This window comes from Necator americanus, chromosome I (assembly GCF_031761385.1).
Source record: "Necator americanus strain Aroian chromosome I, whole genome shotgun sequence".
NCBI classification, from domain to species: Eukaryota; Metazoa; Nematoda; class Chromadorea; order Rhabditida; family Ancylostomatidae; genus Necator; species Necator americanus.
The window spans coordinates 32,736,743-32,750,191 of record NC_087371.1 but is presented as its reverse complement, the minus strand read 5'-3'; the positions used below and the strand labels follow the sequence as shown (position 1 = coordinate 32,750,191).

The following is a 13,449-nucleotide window of genomic DNA, read 5'->3' as shown; positions in this document are numbered from 1 at the left end:
TCCCAAGCGGATTGATTAGCGCCAGACACTTCATACTTTATCCTTTAAGCAGCAACGTCTCAAGCTATTTATTCATTATTCATTTATTTAGTTATTCATCACGATTTTTTTTTGAAATTGTTTGTTTTTGTGAACTTAGAATTTCATTATTTTGACCTAACACAATTGATTTTCATAAAAACGGAAATGAAAGTGTAAAGGACGGAAACAAATATTTGAAGGAGAAAGCAAAGCTTATATATGTATCTTTAAATAATTCGGATACTTGTGGGTTTGAAACAAAAGAAGTACTCCTTTTTCAAACTTGTTAGAGAAACAAAGCTTATATATGTATCTTTAAATAATGGATCTTTAAAACTTTTAAATTAAAAGGCCTTTCCGTGATTATAGAAAATTTCTGGGTAAATTTTTGTTCATTTCTAACATTATACTAGGAAATTACGAAGAATCCATTAGTATTAATGTGTTCTCCGTAGTACGGAAAAATTCTTCATTTCAGACCATCTTGCAAATTTCGAACAGGGTGCTATTAAAGAATGGAAAAGCTACAGAAGGAAACAACACAAAAAACCTGAAAAATGCTCATATATTTATTTTTCTTCTGTATCAATAATCCGGAGATTATCCTAGATTTCATCTACGCCGAACTGTACATAGCACAATCCCCACTTGCACCTTGTTTTCGGCGTAAGAGTGCAATTTTCATCGATATCACAGTAACGCCCATATAGTTCTATTTCCTGTGCCCTACAGAATAAATCGAATTATTTTCTACAGGTTTAATTCATTAAAAAGAAATGGAGGTACACTCACTTTTGGTCATAGATGCAAAGTAGATGTATTTGCGTATGGAATTGTGCATAGCATCCAAATCGAGTTGCTTTTGGATAAATCAGCTGAGATGTTTTTTTTTAAAGAATGATGTACAAGTTCTCTACAATCTATGGATGGACTTACTTGACTTAATATTTTCGTTTCATTGAATTGCGAGTCTAATCCCGCTTGTACTGCTTCCAAGATGGTTCCGCTCGTTCTTGTTATGCTTTATTGTAAAAATTATGTTACAACATAAACATTATCTACAAATGCTTTGATAGAATAATTTTAAAAAAATCTAGATTGAATTTCCCTTTACGCTGCGAAAACTGAAAGAATTCCTAACCCATAGAGGACTAAAATTTAATGATCTTCACTCAGTTTTGGATCTACAGGAAAAATTAGCGAATCTCATTATTTTATTCCTCTTCCCATAGATCTATACTAAGAAAAATCTTACCAAGAGAACAGACAGTGATTATTTTCACTTTCAGAGGGTCCCACCAAATCTCACTCATTCCTGATTGTTTAGATTTTTTTAAAAATTTTTCGCAACTACATAGAAGAAGTCTGAGAAGAAGAATTGTGAGAAAATGAAGAATTTGTTGCTTGTTCAATTTTTTCTCCTTCTTAAGATGTTCGCCTTTCAATTTGAGGAAAAACATCGGTCATTTATTGACCATCCTAATATCATATGTTAAATTTTCAATCTACAGTTGTGGGGATTTATGTTTGCTTGAGCGATCGCGACGTGTTTTTAGTAGCCTTGCACTTTTTCCCCTTCCTCTCCTCTATCAGTGTTGTCCTGCATTAATCATGTAATGACGTCATAAACTGTTTTCCTGACGGAACATTATCTTAATGGATACAGTTTCATTGTGTGAAAACAGAAAATGTCCTGTGATTAAAGTGATTAAAACAAACTTGAATTGAACCATTCCCTTTCCGTCCAGGAGCTTCTTTTTTTTAAGTGTCATTATCATCGCTTCAACTTCATACTCGCAGTCGTACACCTAAAACAATCATAAAAATAAAGAGGGGAAGTATTTGAGGAAGCTCCGTAGCACAAATATGTAGTACTGGTGGAGTATCCTCATTTGTGGAAGCTGAAGGGACTAGGAATCTGGGTTGGTGCGTGTTTTAAGTGGGTAATGCCTAACGGGGTCGTAGATTATGGAGAGGAGAGTGATTCCGTCCATTTCTTCTCAATTCCCATAAAAAAAGGCCAGGAAGATGCGGCTTCGAACGTTCTGTGGCGATATTTTCTACAGCGAGATCGATTGGAGCGCGCCAGCCTTGTGCACGCGCCAATCGATCTCACCACGGATCTCCCTCACTGGAGGGATCACAGCCGGTTAGTCGCGAGGCTACGTGGCGCTTCGCCGGGTGGCGGATAGGGGTTAATCGCGGACCAAAAGCGACCTAGTGCTTGCCCAGAGACGCAGGTGGATTCAGGGGATGGACTCCCTGTTTCTGCTGAGCCAGAACTGACTCATGACATCCTTGTATCCCGCACGTCGGTCCGGCCAAAAGCATGCAGTCAAGTGACTGCGAGGTGCAAGGGAGGCGGTTTGGAGTCGCCTCCAACAAATAAGCTCCACATGTCCACTCCGGGAGAACGAAAGTTCTTCCAAAAACTCATGGGACTAGAGGCTTGCAACCTGCCCATCGGTTTTAAAATTTCAATGCAAAACACAGTAATAGAAAAGAGTCTCCTGATTCCGGAGGAAAGCGTGGTACGGTAGCGCCAGGTAGGACGGGGTTGCAGGAGTCATGTAGGCTAAGGATTCGGAAAAGGATGACGATCTGTAGTTATAACGCACGTACGTTTGCATCGGAAGCGGCCATCGAAGATCTAATTATGCAAGCCAAGAAGATCAAGTATGACATCATCGTACTGACCGAGACGAGACGACGTCACCCTCTCAACGCCGTATATGAAACTGGAGAAGAACTGTTCTTAGGAGGTGTTTGTGGAGTTGACGTCCTCGTCAAAACGAGTGTCTTATGCTTACGCTCCAAAATCAATCTACGAAGAAGAAGAAGTCGAAGCTTTCTATATGGACCTGGAGAAGTTCTACCGAGAAGATCATGTCTTCTACAAGGTAATTGGCGATTTCAACGCCAAAGTTGGCCCAAGAAGAACGCCGGAGGAACTTCACATCGGGACCCACGGCCTACAGTGGAATGATCAGGAGGAGAGGCTCTCCGAGTTCATCATGACGACTAAGACCATCCATGAGAACTCGTAATTCCAGAAGCCCTCCTCTCTACGCTGGACGTGGGAGTGACCCGGTGGAGGGTACCGTAATGAAATAGACCACATCATCGTCAATAAAAGGTTCTGCCTGACGGACGTCGCTGTTGTACCAAAGTTCAATACGGGATCGGACCATCGCCTCCTCCGAGGAAGGTTTTCCTTCACAAGGAGAGCAGAGAAAGCCGCCAAGTTCAGAGAGAGAAATCCCAGGACTATCGTCAACTGGGATCTCTTCGCTACGCTAGCCGGCTTTTGGGAAGATCCCGCAATGGACAACATCGACGAGGAATATGACCGGCTTGTTGAACACCTTCACGACTGCGCGAAGAAGGCTGAGAGTTTTAAAACCACCAAGAGACGCCTGTCTCTTGAAACAGTTGAGCTGATACGCCAGCGTGGAGCAGCACGAGCCGCAGGGAACCAAGAACTCACGTCCGAGCTCGCAAGGCTTTGCGGAGATGGCGATAAACGAAGACCTTAAAGAGAGAAGAGCAGATGTGCTGGCTGAGGCTGCAGAGGCGGGGAAAAGCATCCACTATGCCCATCGGACTTCGCCAGTCGGAAGACGAGGATGACTGCTCTCCGGAACCCAAAGGGAACAGCCATTGCATCGAGAAGGGGATGGAGAAAATAATCTACGACTTCTACTCTGATCTCTTCGACACCCATGTCCACTTGCCTCCTCACCATCTGAGGGAAGAGGGATAAGTCATTCCAGAGGTTCTCCCGTCCGAAATACGACATGCTATCATCACCTTCATCGACTTTAAGAAGGCCTTCGACTCAGTTGAGACGGAAGCGATCGTGGAAGCCTTGGACAACCAAGGCGTCTCTACTCAGTACATAAAGGTACTTCGAGAGTTGTACAGTAACTTCACGACCGGAATTTCGCCATTCTTCAAGAACATCATCATTTACGTGAAGAGGGGGGTCGGACAGGGTGATCCAATTTCACCCAAAATATTCACAGCCACCTTCGAGAACGCAATGCGAAAGTTGGAATGGGACGACATAGGAGTGAAGGTTGATGGTCAGCAGCTACACCATTTGCGCTTTGCTGATGACATCGTACTGATAACACCTAGCATCAGCCAAGCGGAACGAATGCTGACCGAATTCGACGAAACATGCGGATGCATCGGTCTTCTGCAAAAGACGATGTTCATGCGCAACGGATGGGTCTCAGATGCCCCATTCGCGCTCAACGGATCGAACATATCCGAATGCACCAGCTACGTTTATCTAGGTCGGGAATTGAACGACCTGACCCCCGAGCTGGGCAGGAAGAGAAGAGCGGCTTGGGGAGCGTACAAGAGCATCGAGGATGTAGTGAAGAAGACCAGGAACACCCCGCTCCGTGCTCACCTCTTCAACACCACCGTACCTTCTGTTTTGACCTATGCTTCGGAAACCTGGGCATTTCGCAAGCAGGAAGAAAAAGCAGTGAGTGTCATTGAATGCGCAATTGAGAGAGTGATGCTGGGAGTATCCCGCTTCACGCAAGTGAGGGACGGGATTCGAAGTTCTCTCCTACGTCAGCGATCGAAGATTAGAGACGCCGCCGCGCTTGCCAAGGAAAGTAAAATGAGGTGGGCCGGACACGTGATGCGTTTTAACGACAACCGTTGGGCCAGAGCCGTGAGCGACTGGGTTCCCCGCGATATTAAGCGCACTACAGGAAGACCGCTGACCCGATGGTCAGATTTCTTCACGAAGTCCTTCAAAGAAAAATATGATGCCCTTCGTGTCCCACACGAAAGGAGGAACCACTGGGCTACTCTGGCACGCGATCGGGACAAATGGAAGAATTACTGGCACCCGTTCGACCAGTTCGAAGATCAACGGGAGTCAAGGTGATCAAGGTGAAGGACGGGATCACCCTCCTCCCCATAATCTAAGACCCCGTATAGGCATAACCCACCTGAAACCCGCACCACGCCAGATTCGTAGGATGAAACCTTTAACTACCGGCTACATGTTCAGCCAGCGGCTTTATCGCTTGTAACCGTGCAGTGCATTATAGTATTTCCATTTTTGAACTGAGATGTGAAACTTCAGATGTTACCCATGGATTACTCTTAGGTAATTAGCTGTAATTGTGTGGCTGAAATTTGCTGAGGAATATCCTGTTCTCACCAATCCATTCATTAAAGTTATGTTGAGTGGAACATCGCGATATCGAGAGCCGTTAGCTGCCGTTTGACGAAGATTGAAATGGAATTTTTCGATAAGTTTCCGTAATTCTTTGTCCATTGCTTTGCACTTTTTGATATTTCCTGAATATTTCTTCATTTCTTCTCACTAGCACAATAATGGACCAATGCAAAACTCACTTATAACCATGTAAGGGTGATTAAGGTCAATATCCTCGTAATGCTCATAATATTCGTTATATTCATATTCTTCTTCGGCGTCGAGAACGGGAAGATTAGCCAGCTAAAACGAGAAGATCCTGTTGAGGTGTTAAAATAAATTAGAATTGAAAAGAGTATAATAAAAGAAAATAGAGAGGTTATGTCGAGAACTTCTACATAGCTGGGTGATAGCTCTATAATAAAGTTATGAGGATCTTACCACAAACAGAAGAGGTAAAATCCACCTCATGTTGTTACTGACCAACGGAGAATGTCACCCTTTTAAATGGAAAATAATGCGATGAAAGATAATCTCTTGTGATACGGGAATGGGAAAAGTAATTAGTACTTTCCAATGCTACAGTACCAACGAATTTTTAGCTTTTCTGGCCCAATTATGGATAAATCCCAGAATAGGTAGGTAATTACAATACAGAAGAGATTAAAATGTATTATACTCGCGATACAAGGATAAAGGATAAAGTGTTTGGCATTAATCAATCTGACTGGGATGCGCCTCCATGTTCACTTCAATTCGGAATCCGTTGAGGATTCACGAGCGCGTAATTGGCCTATACAATGACTTGCGGAGGCTAGCCGACGGGTTAAGTCAGTGTTTTCATCCTCCCAGACAAGTCTGGTACGAATTTGTCGATCCCGTAGCGATGAAAGGGTTGGTGAGCACAAAGGCGAATTCGAACCTCCGATCAATCGCGTAGACAGCGGAACCTCTTACCGACTACGTTATACCCACCAGGCGAACCTCGATACAAGGTCATATAGTACTGAATGTTTTGAGTGAGATCAGCTTGCTTAAAGGCAGCATACCACGAATCTATTGTGGTAAGGATTTCAGGTGGAGTATTGGCATACGGGATAGGATTATGGAGAGGGGGTGATTGCGTCCATTTCTTCCTAGTTGCCGTGAAAAACGGCCCGGAAGATGTGGCGCGTACACAGGGATGGAGCGCTCCAATCGAGCTCCTTGTAGGAAATAGCGCGCCGAAACGCCCGAAGCCGTATCTTCCGGGCCGTTTTTTACGGCAATTAGGAAGAAATGGACGGAATCACTCTCCTCCCCATAATCTACTATGCCGTATACGAATATTCCACCTGGGATCCGTACCACCTCGGATACCTGGGGTGATGCCTTTAAAAAACGGCAGCAAAATCACATCGGTTCAATCTTCTCGATGAGAAACAGGCTATGAGCTTTGTTTTTTTTTTCAAATTTTCTCAAGCTTTTTCTTATTAATGGCACAACCGTCGGTTTGGAAGAGTTGTGCTATGATGAATACTTTGTGGGAAACCTGTAGTTGAATTCATCCAAAGTCATCGATCACCCTTACTGTTTCCTAGAGACAACAGCTAAATAAAATGTGAAATCAATATCCTTGGTACTTCTAAAATATGCATACTATAGATTGTTCGAGTTAAATTACTTCAAATAGTGGCTACAACTCATTCAAAATTCAGGAGGGACACAGAAGGATTTGTCAAAGTGGTTTCATTTAATTTGTATTGGGATGTGTTGTCGAGTTCAAAGCATTACCATGTATTTGCTAATTAGCACACATGTACCCGGATATGTTGGATAAGTATTTATTGGAGCACTAATGGCTGCGTATCCACAATAACCCGTATCGATGACGCATCGAAGCCTTCTGAACCGTGTTACATAAAACACCTGCAATCAAATCCATAAGTTTAATTATGGGCATACAGAGTCTGGTGGGGGTGGGTGTAGTGCAGTCGGTAAGAGGTCGCGCTGTTTCAATCGGAGGATCGAATCCGCCCTAGTGCTCACTAAGCCATTCATCTCTCCGGAGTCGACAAATTGGTATCAGGCTTGTCTGAGAGGATAAACATACTGACTTGACCCATTGGCTAACCCCCGCAAGTCATTGTAGAGGCCAGTTACACGTTCGTAAACCTCAAACAATTCTGAATTGAAGTAAACGTGGGGGTGCATTCCAAGCGGATCACTTAGCGCCAGACACTTTATCCTTTATAGGAGTAGATACCCAGACACCCACGCCCATATCCGGGAATACCGCCTACCCTTTGTTCTAACCTTCGTCGACTATGAGAAAGCCTTCGACAGCGTAGAAACGAATGCAGAAAATTCTATTTTTATTTTTCATATCATGAAACTTTGTAAATAATGATATGCCTTCATAAAAAGAAAAAAACTTGCGCTTACGGTATTTTGTCCACAAATTTCCGAGCACTGAAGTTTGTGTTCTTTAATGGGCCTATTCCCCATTAAAAAAACACTACACCATATGCGAAATATAGCAAATATTTATTTTGTCCCGGTCTGCGGTTTCTGTTCCTAGAACACTGATACAATATTCGTGTTGAGGACGTTTTCCGATGCCAAATATTCGGATGATTAGGTCATCAGCTGTACAAATTCTCGTTATTCATGTCCGAGAAAATCGTGCAGTTTGCACAACTCATATTGATATTCTGGATTATTGATAGCAGTTGAGAATTATTAATAATAAGAAAAAAATTGCTTTTGTTTCTCAGCTCATTCACCTAAAGTTATTTTCACTTGCACTTTTCATGATTTTTGATCTTTCCAATCCTAGAAAAGTAAAATGAAAAGCCTGCAACTGTCAATTAAAAGCAAATCCAACGATGGTACGGTCAGATTTTTTTTGTTGATTGTTTCGTGTAAAGTAGAACCGAAGTAGTCGCAAGCCAGGACAATTAATATCAAACCATGGATCAAGTGTGTCTATTATGAGCTACGTGAGCGATATTGTAGTACGATCAGGACACTTTAATCCACGAACTGGTAAACATGCCAGGTGAATTGAACAGCGGCGAACGTTAGTGCTATGAACTTATCCTTTCTGTATACATATGTTTATGTACATTTTTATTCATATGTGTTTGTAGTACATTTCAGACCGAAAATTAAAAATATAAAAAATAAAAAAAATAATTCATTGTTGAGGCTGGGCTTCATCCAGCGTCCTAGGTATGCGCGTGAGGATGATTTTGGTGAATACTTTGTATAACACGCTCAGCAAGCATATCGGACGGTAGTTCCGAAGGTCCTCTCGGTCACCTTTCTTATGGATAAGAGCGGTTCACGAGGTCCTCCACTGCTCTGGGATCCTTTCTTTCTGAAGATAGGATGTCATGTGCGCTGCTAAGATTACATGAAGCGGATGGCCACCAGCCCGAAGAAAGTCTGCTGATATAAAATCAGGTCCGGGGGCTGTGCCAGGTTTCATGCCCTTGATAGTGACTCGTACTTGCGAAGGGAGAATCCGCGGTGGAGCTTCGCCAGTGGGGATGATCGAGCTTGACACAGGAGTTGATGAACTTAAAAGGTTCGAGTAGAACCTCTCCGTAATAATTTCCATCTCACGACGAGAAGACGTGCGAGTCCCGCCCTCGTTCAGCAAGGCTGCTAGCAGAATATTACATTCGCGGAGATCCCTGCGGCGCTTCTTTAGACTCGTTCTTCTTTCTGCTGCTTCCAAAATCTTCTTCTGCCTGCATTTCAAAATATCCTCCTGCAACGCTTCTCTGCAGCTAATGTTTGCTACTAACCGCTCAATGTGCGATGCATTTGAATCAAGCCTCAAAGTCCTTCTTCTTTCCAACAACTCCTTGGTGGTCTTCTTAGATCCAAGTTTGTCGTCTTTGAGGCGCGCTCAGCACAGGCTCGTAATCCTCTGAGCAGCATCTCATAGTCCACGTTTGGGTCCTCTTCGATGTGCCAGTCACTGCGGGACACGGAGTACTCGAGTACGCAATCGACTTCTTTTCTCCTTCGTTGCTGATGCCAGAGTTGTTCCTTTCCATCGTGTGGCTAAGTCGTATTTTAGCACGAAGGAGACGGTGATCAGAACCACTACAAAAAGATGGTGCTACTGAGACGTCAAGTAGACACCACCTCCGGTTGGTGAGTATGTGGTCGCTCTCCGCACGAGTCGCGCCATTGGGCGATTCCCATGTCCACCGACGATGATCTTTCTTCATGAAATGAGAATTCTCATGAAAGAAGCGAGCGACATACAAAAGCAGAGCAAGACGATTGCCGGTTTTCATTCCGGTTCCCTAGTCCAAATCTTCCGATCCTGTAATCCTCTTCTGCGGAATTTCCTGGTTTTGCGTTTAAGTTGTCGACAACGAATTGGTAGACGGACTTCTTGTTGCGCGGCTTATGTTGGTGACTACCAGCTGATGATGCAAATGGGTTTTTGGAGTGGAGGACGGAGGCGGAGAATGGCCAGACACGGTGACAGGATCTCGTGAGAGTCAACAAGATGGACGACAGATGGGTGAACAGTAAAACCAGCAGCGTCTGCATTTAGCGACGGAACCTTCTCTCCACGAATGGTGAGTGTACCGTCATTCATCTTCATACGTCACTCCTTCCGTACGTGGTCTCCTGCAAAGCAATCACGTGAAAATTGATACGCTCTGCTGCTCCGAGAAGGGCATGCAGGTCAGCACTGTTCTCACGTTGTAAGTACACAGTCTGAGACAGTTTCCATGGCGAGTCATGCGTGTGTTGCCTTGGTCCAGAATCAGAGACGTCTTGGTCACCGATCGCCATACCGTCCGACGTCTGAGACGGCAGGGCCTAGTGTGCAGGGTACTGAGGCAGTGGATATGCTGGAGTGGCAAAGAGACTTTTCCCCAAACTAAGCAGTCCTGGCACGGCGAGCTTAGCTTTCACCACAGGTCCCCCAACCTACATGGATCAGGGGGCCTTGCGACATTTTACCAAGACGGTGGTGAATCTTAGCAGTGGTTTACTCTTAGCTAGGCTTTCGATTCCATGAAGTCGGAATGCAATACTGTCAGCATGCCACAACATGCCGGAGGAAGTAGCGAAGGATTTCAGCTCAAAGGGATCATCGCACGAGTCGGGGGTGGTGCGGGTTTCAGGGGGTTTGTGCGTATGCGGGGTCGTAGATTATGTGGAGGAGGGAAATTCCGTCCATCTTCTCAATTGCCGTAAAAAAGGCCACGAAGATGCGGCTCCGAGCGTTCCGATGCGCTTTTTCTATATCGAGTTCGATAGGAGCGCGCCAACCTTGATTTATTTATTTAAAAAAGGCCTTCAAGATTGAGAGGTTAAAGGGTTAGAAACCCCTCTTTTTCTGTGGATTCGACAATGAAAATCTCAAAAATATTAGCCTAAAAAGCGCCAAATCCTGACTTTTGGTTAGAGAGGCAAACGCTTTCAGCTCCCCAGAACCTTTTAAAAGGAGGAAGGAGGTGAAGGGGGAGAATGTTAGGAACATGCTGAATTTGCAAACGCGCATATGAGATGGAACTCTGTCTTTGAGCGACAAGATGTTGATGAATTATTGTCCCCTGGTACAGAGGTGAAAGTGACCGGCTATGATATGTTGATGATGATTAAGCAAAGTCTGGGAACGCTCAAAGAGCAGACACATGAGAAGTACGACTTAGTAAGTCTGTAGCGTGTGGAACTACTTCATCTTAATTTTTTTGCGAAGAAGACGTGAGCACATATGTATTATTGGTCATTAAATGAGAAATATAATCAGCTTACCTGAATTTATGTGACTAGAAGTATGTGACAACTTGTCCAGAAACTTAAAAATTCTAGACCGACAAGGATTTGGAAAGCGTCATTGGTGAAACGAATGCTGTTGGGGAATGGTTGCCGTTGAAGAGTGACAAAGAAAACAAGGTTACTTCATTTACCACCCTCTGCTGAGAATTTGTTTCCTTTGTTACATGGGCTGTATGGAAATTCGTTGTTTTCCGTCCTCTGAACAGACGTCTCTAGGTACCGGCTGCTCTGCGTCTGAATCCAGATGAGGTTGATCGACGAGATACAGACTTAAACGATTATCGCGTGTACGAAGGTCATCATTACCGTGTTTCTGCGAAGGATGAAGCTGCATTCAAGGAGCTGCGTCTGTTGAAACTTGCAGGAACAAAACGTAATGGGAAACGTCGCAATTTTAGAAGTTATTGTACGTAAACTTAAACATTTTTTCTGTAGTTTTTGATTGAAATCAAAACATTTCTGTTTTAGCGGACGAGATGGTTGGAAGTGAAGGTGGTATGGTGAGGGTACGTTCAGTCTTTTCGTTTATCGTTATTTTATCGGGCATTCGCCATAGATGCGATAATCGGAGCCAGTGCTCTGACCTCGTTCACTTTTGAACCGTTGTGGAAAGGACCCCCTTCACTTGAACTGCACCCCATGAGCTAAACCCCCTTCACCTGAGGAGGGTCCGGTTTCTCCTTATCGTACCTATGGCATTCGCTATCTTGTTTAGTTTTAATTCAAGTTCATCTCTTTTTTGAGTTGCAAATGGAGCTTTTTTATTTACCTATTCATCTGTTTATTTATCCCACACACTTCATGATTTTCCTTCCCCTTTCTTCCTCTTTCTTCTCTCTCTGTTTTTCTTCCATTTTATACTTTATTTCGCTCTCCACCTTATTCGACTGATTCATTGGGATATTAGTTAAATACCCATCAGTTCGTTAGCATTTACAGCTTTTCATGTTTCAGGGAAAGGAAAATAAAAGCGCATATGACGAGAAGCGGAAATTAGCTGCACAGGCCAAGAAGGATGCTCTTTGGACGGCAAATGGTGAGTGCCCAAAAAAGACGTCAATCCATCAAAGGTCATCAAATGCAATCAAAGACATCCTTGTGAAATCATCTCGAACAGAGTCCGATGGATCTGTCGTCTATGGCAAGGTAGCAACCGCAAAAGATATCCATTCAGACGTCCCCGAACTGATAGATTTGACCACCTGCGATGATCCTTGTAGTGCGGCCGCTATCAACTCGATAGGAATGGTTCTCCCTCATGTAAATCCTAGTATTGTCGTCTTGGGAGAGACGAAATCTGGTCGAAATATAAACAAGAATAAGAAACTTGCGGGGTCTAACCGTGATTTTTCTAAATCTAAGGATTCATGTAGAATAAAGGTTGCATCCTCTTCGAAAAATGAAGTAAGGGTGGATCCGGAAATAATAACACTAGATTAGCCTGATGTTCCTTTTTTTCAGTTTATATGATTCTATTTTTTTGGTAATTTTTCATTCTTGAAATTACTTTCTAGGTATTTTCTTTAAACATAGAAACATCCGTCAAATATGTGATTTTTTTTTTGTTCCGAGTAAAACTAAGGATTTTGTTCCTTTAAGCATGGTGCACATAAAAGGAATCTCATAAATTATCAACTAGTCGTCATTTCCGTTGTGTTTTCAGGAAATTGTACTGTTGTAGACATAGTTTTTTCTTTCCAAGGTTTTTTTCTTATTTTTTATCAGATCCTTTTTCTTGGACTGCTGCGATTATGATTTGAAGCTTTGAGGACTTTCTACTGTAGTCCGAGTACTCTACAAATATGTATTGATTTTGGTTGATGTTTTACTTCAAAAAGAGATCCTTCTATTCAGTTTTACGTCTCGTTGTTTTCGATATTTGTTCCTAAGGCCGATTTTTTCATGTGTACTTTCGAAACAGGTCCAATATTATGTAAGAAGTAAAGTTGACACTGAAATTCTATGACCGAGCTTCCGCGATTGCGCCAACGTATGGATTTTCTTTGTTTGACCGCACATTATCACTTCGAGCGCAACCGCTAGCAGCCTGCTTCCCGTCGTTTTGACTCCACTATATGCATACACAATAGATTGAAGAATGTGTGCAGAAAATTGAACATGCAGAATGGTGATCTTCGTTTCCGTTGTTCCTATCCGCGGAAAGTTTTGATTGAAAAATCGGAGATCATATTTTTATGAACTTCTTCATGCCTGCACTTAGCTCTGCATCAGTATCGATCGATTAATACGACTTCAGTTTCACTGATCAAAATTGATGTTATTTAATTATAATGGGTCGCTTCTTATCCATTTTATTATGGTTTCTATAAATTGTGTTGAGAACGCTGTCAACGTGATCTCTGCTTCTCGTGCATCAGTGTTCGCAGTTCTTTGATCTGCTCGGTGTGGTAATTGACCCCTCAATCCCTCGTGTGCTTTAG

General features: G+C 43.2%; 5 protein-coding genes across 9 annotated transcripts; 3 read left to right on the top strand and 2 right to left on the bottom strand.

The window, feature by feature from the left end:
- Window positions 1–626: 626 nt before the first annotated feature.
- Window positions 627–2,709, bottom strand: RB195_007557 (uncharacterized protein; the record flags this gene model as incomplete). Of its 2 annotated transcripts, none has more annotated exons than XM_064181251.1 (5): window positions 627–747; window positions 814–896; window positions 958–1,042; window positions 1,741–1,829; window positions 2,644–2,709. In XM_064181251.1, 5 exons carry the CDS (start codon window positions 2,707–2,709, stop codon window positions 627–629), a joined length of 444 nt encoding a protein of 147 aa, XP_064038057.1. The 2 variants fall into 2 exon arrangements, with proteins under 2 accessions (XP_064038057.1, XP_064038058.1); XM_064181252.1 differs by lacking the exon at window positions 2,644–2,709 and adding an exon at window positions 2,281–2,352.
- Window positions 2,615–3,557, top strand: RB195_007556 (uncharacterized protein; the record flags this gene model as incomplete). The annotated part of the gene is made up of 3 exons (XM_064181250.1): window positions 2,615–2,783; window positions 2,854–3,064; window positions 3,158–3,557. 3 exons carry the CDS (start codon window positions 2,615–2,617, stop codon window positions 3,555–3,557), a joined length of 780 nt encoding a protein of 259 aa, XP_064038056.1.
- A 14-nt stretch (window positions 3,558–3,571) lies between these two features.
- Window positions 3,572–4,933, top strand: RB195_007555 (uncharacterized protein; the record flags this gene model as incomplete). 2 transcript variants are annotated; one of them, XM_064181249.1, is made up of 2 exons in its annotated part: window positions 3,572–3,745; window positions 3,848–4,933. In XM_064181249.1, the coding sequence occupies 2 exons, from the start codon at window positions 3,572–3,574 to the stop codon at window positions 4,931–4,933; spliced, it is 1,260 nt and encodes a 419-aa protein (XP_064038054.1). The 2 variants fall into 2 exon arrangements, with proteins under 2 accessions (XP_064038054.1, XP_064038055.1); XM_064181248.1 differs by lacking the exon at window positions 3,572–3,745 and having other exon boundaries at window positions 4,064–4,933.
- Window positions 4,934–5,055: 122 nt separating this feature from the next.
- RB195_007554 (uncharacterized protein) lies at window positions 5,056–10,015 on the bottom strand (the record flags this gene model as incomplete). Of its 2 annotated transcripts, XM_064181247.1 has the most annotated exons (6): window positions 5,056–5,115; window positions 5,213–5,352; window positions 5,410–5,512; window positions 8,607–8,946; window positions 9,004–9,074; window positions 9,824–10,015. In XM_064181247.1, 6 exons carry the CDS (start codon window positions 10,013–10,015, stop codon window positions 5,056–5,058), a joined length of 906 nt encoding a protein of 301 aa, XP_064038052.1. The 2 variants fall into 2 exon arrangements, with proteins under 2 accessions (XP_064038052.1, XP_064038053.1); XM_064181246.1 differs by lacking the exons at window positions 8,607–8,946; window positions 9,004–9,074; window positions 9,824–10,015 and adding an exon at window positions 5,651–5,680.
- Window positions 10,016–10,730: 715 nt separating this feature from the next.
- RB195_007553 (uncharacterized protein) lies at window positions 10,731–12,448 on the top strand (the record flags this gene model as incomplete). Of its 2 annotated transcripts, XM_064181244.1 has the most annotated exons (6): window positions 10,731–10,880; window positions 11,042–11,125; window positions 11,225–11,414; window positions 11,477–11,514; window positions 11,963–12,044; window positions 12,183–12,448. In XM_064181244.1, 6 exons carry the CDS (start codon window positions 10,731–10,733, stop codon window positions 12,446–12,448), a joined length of 810 nt encoding a protein of 269 aa, XP_064038050.1. The 2 variants fall into 2 exon arrangements, with proteins under 2 accessions (XP_064038050.1, XP_064038051.1); XM_064181245.1 differs by having other exon boundaries at window positions 11,963–12,448.
- Window positions 12,449–13,449: the final 1,001 nt, after the last annotated feature.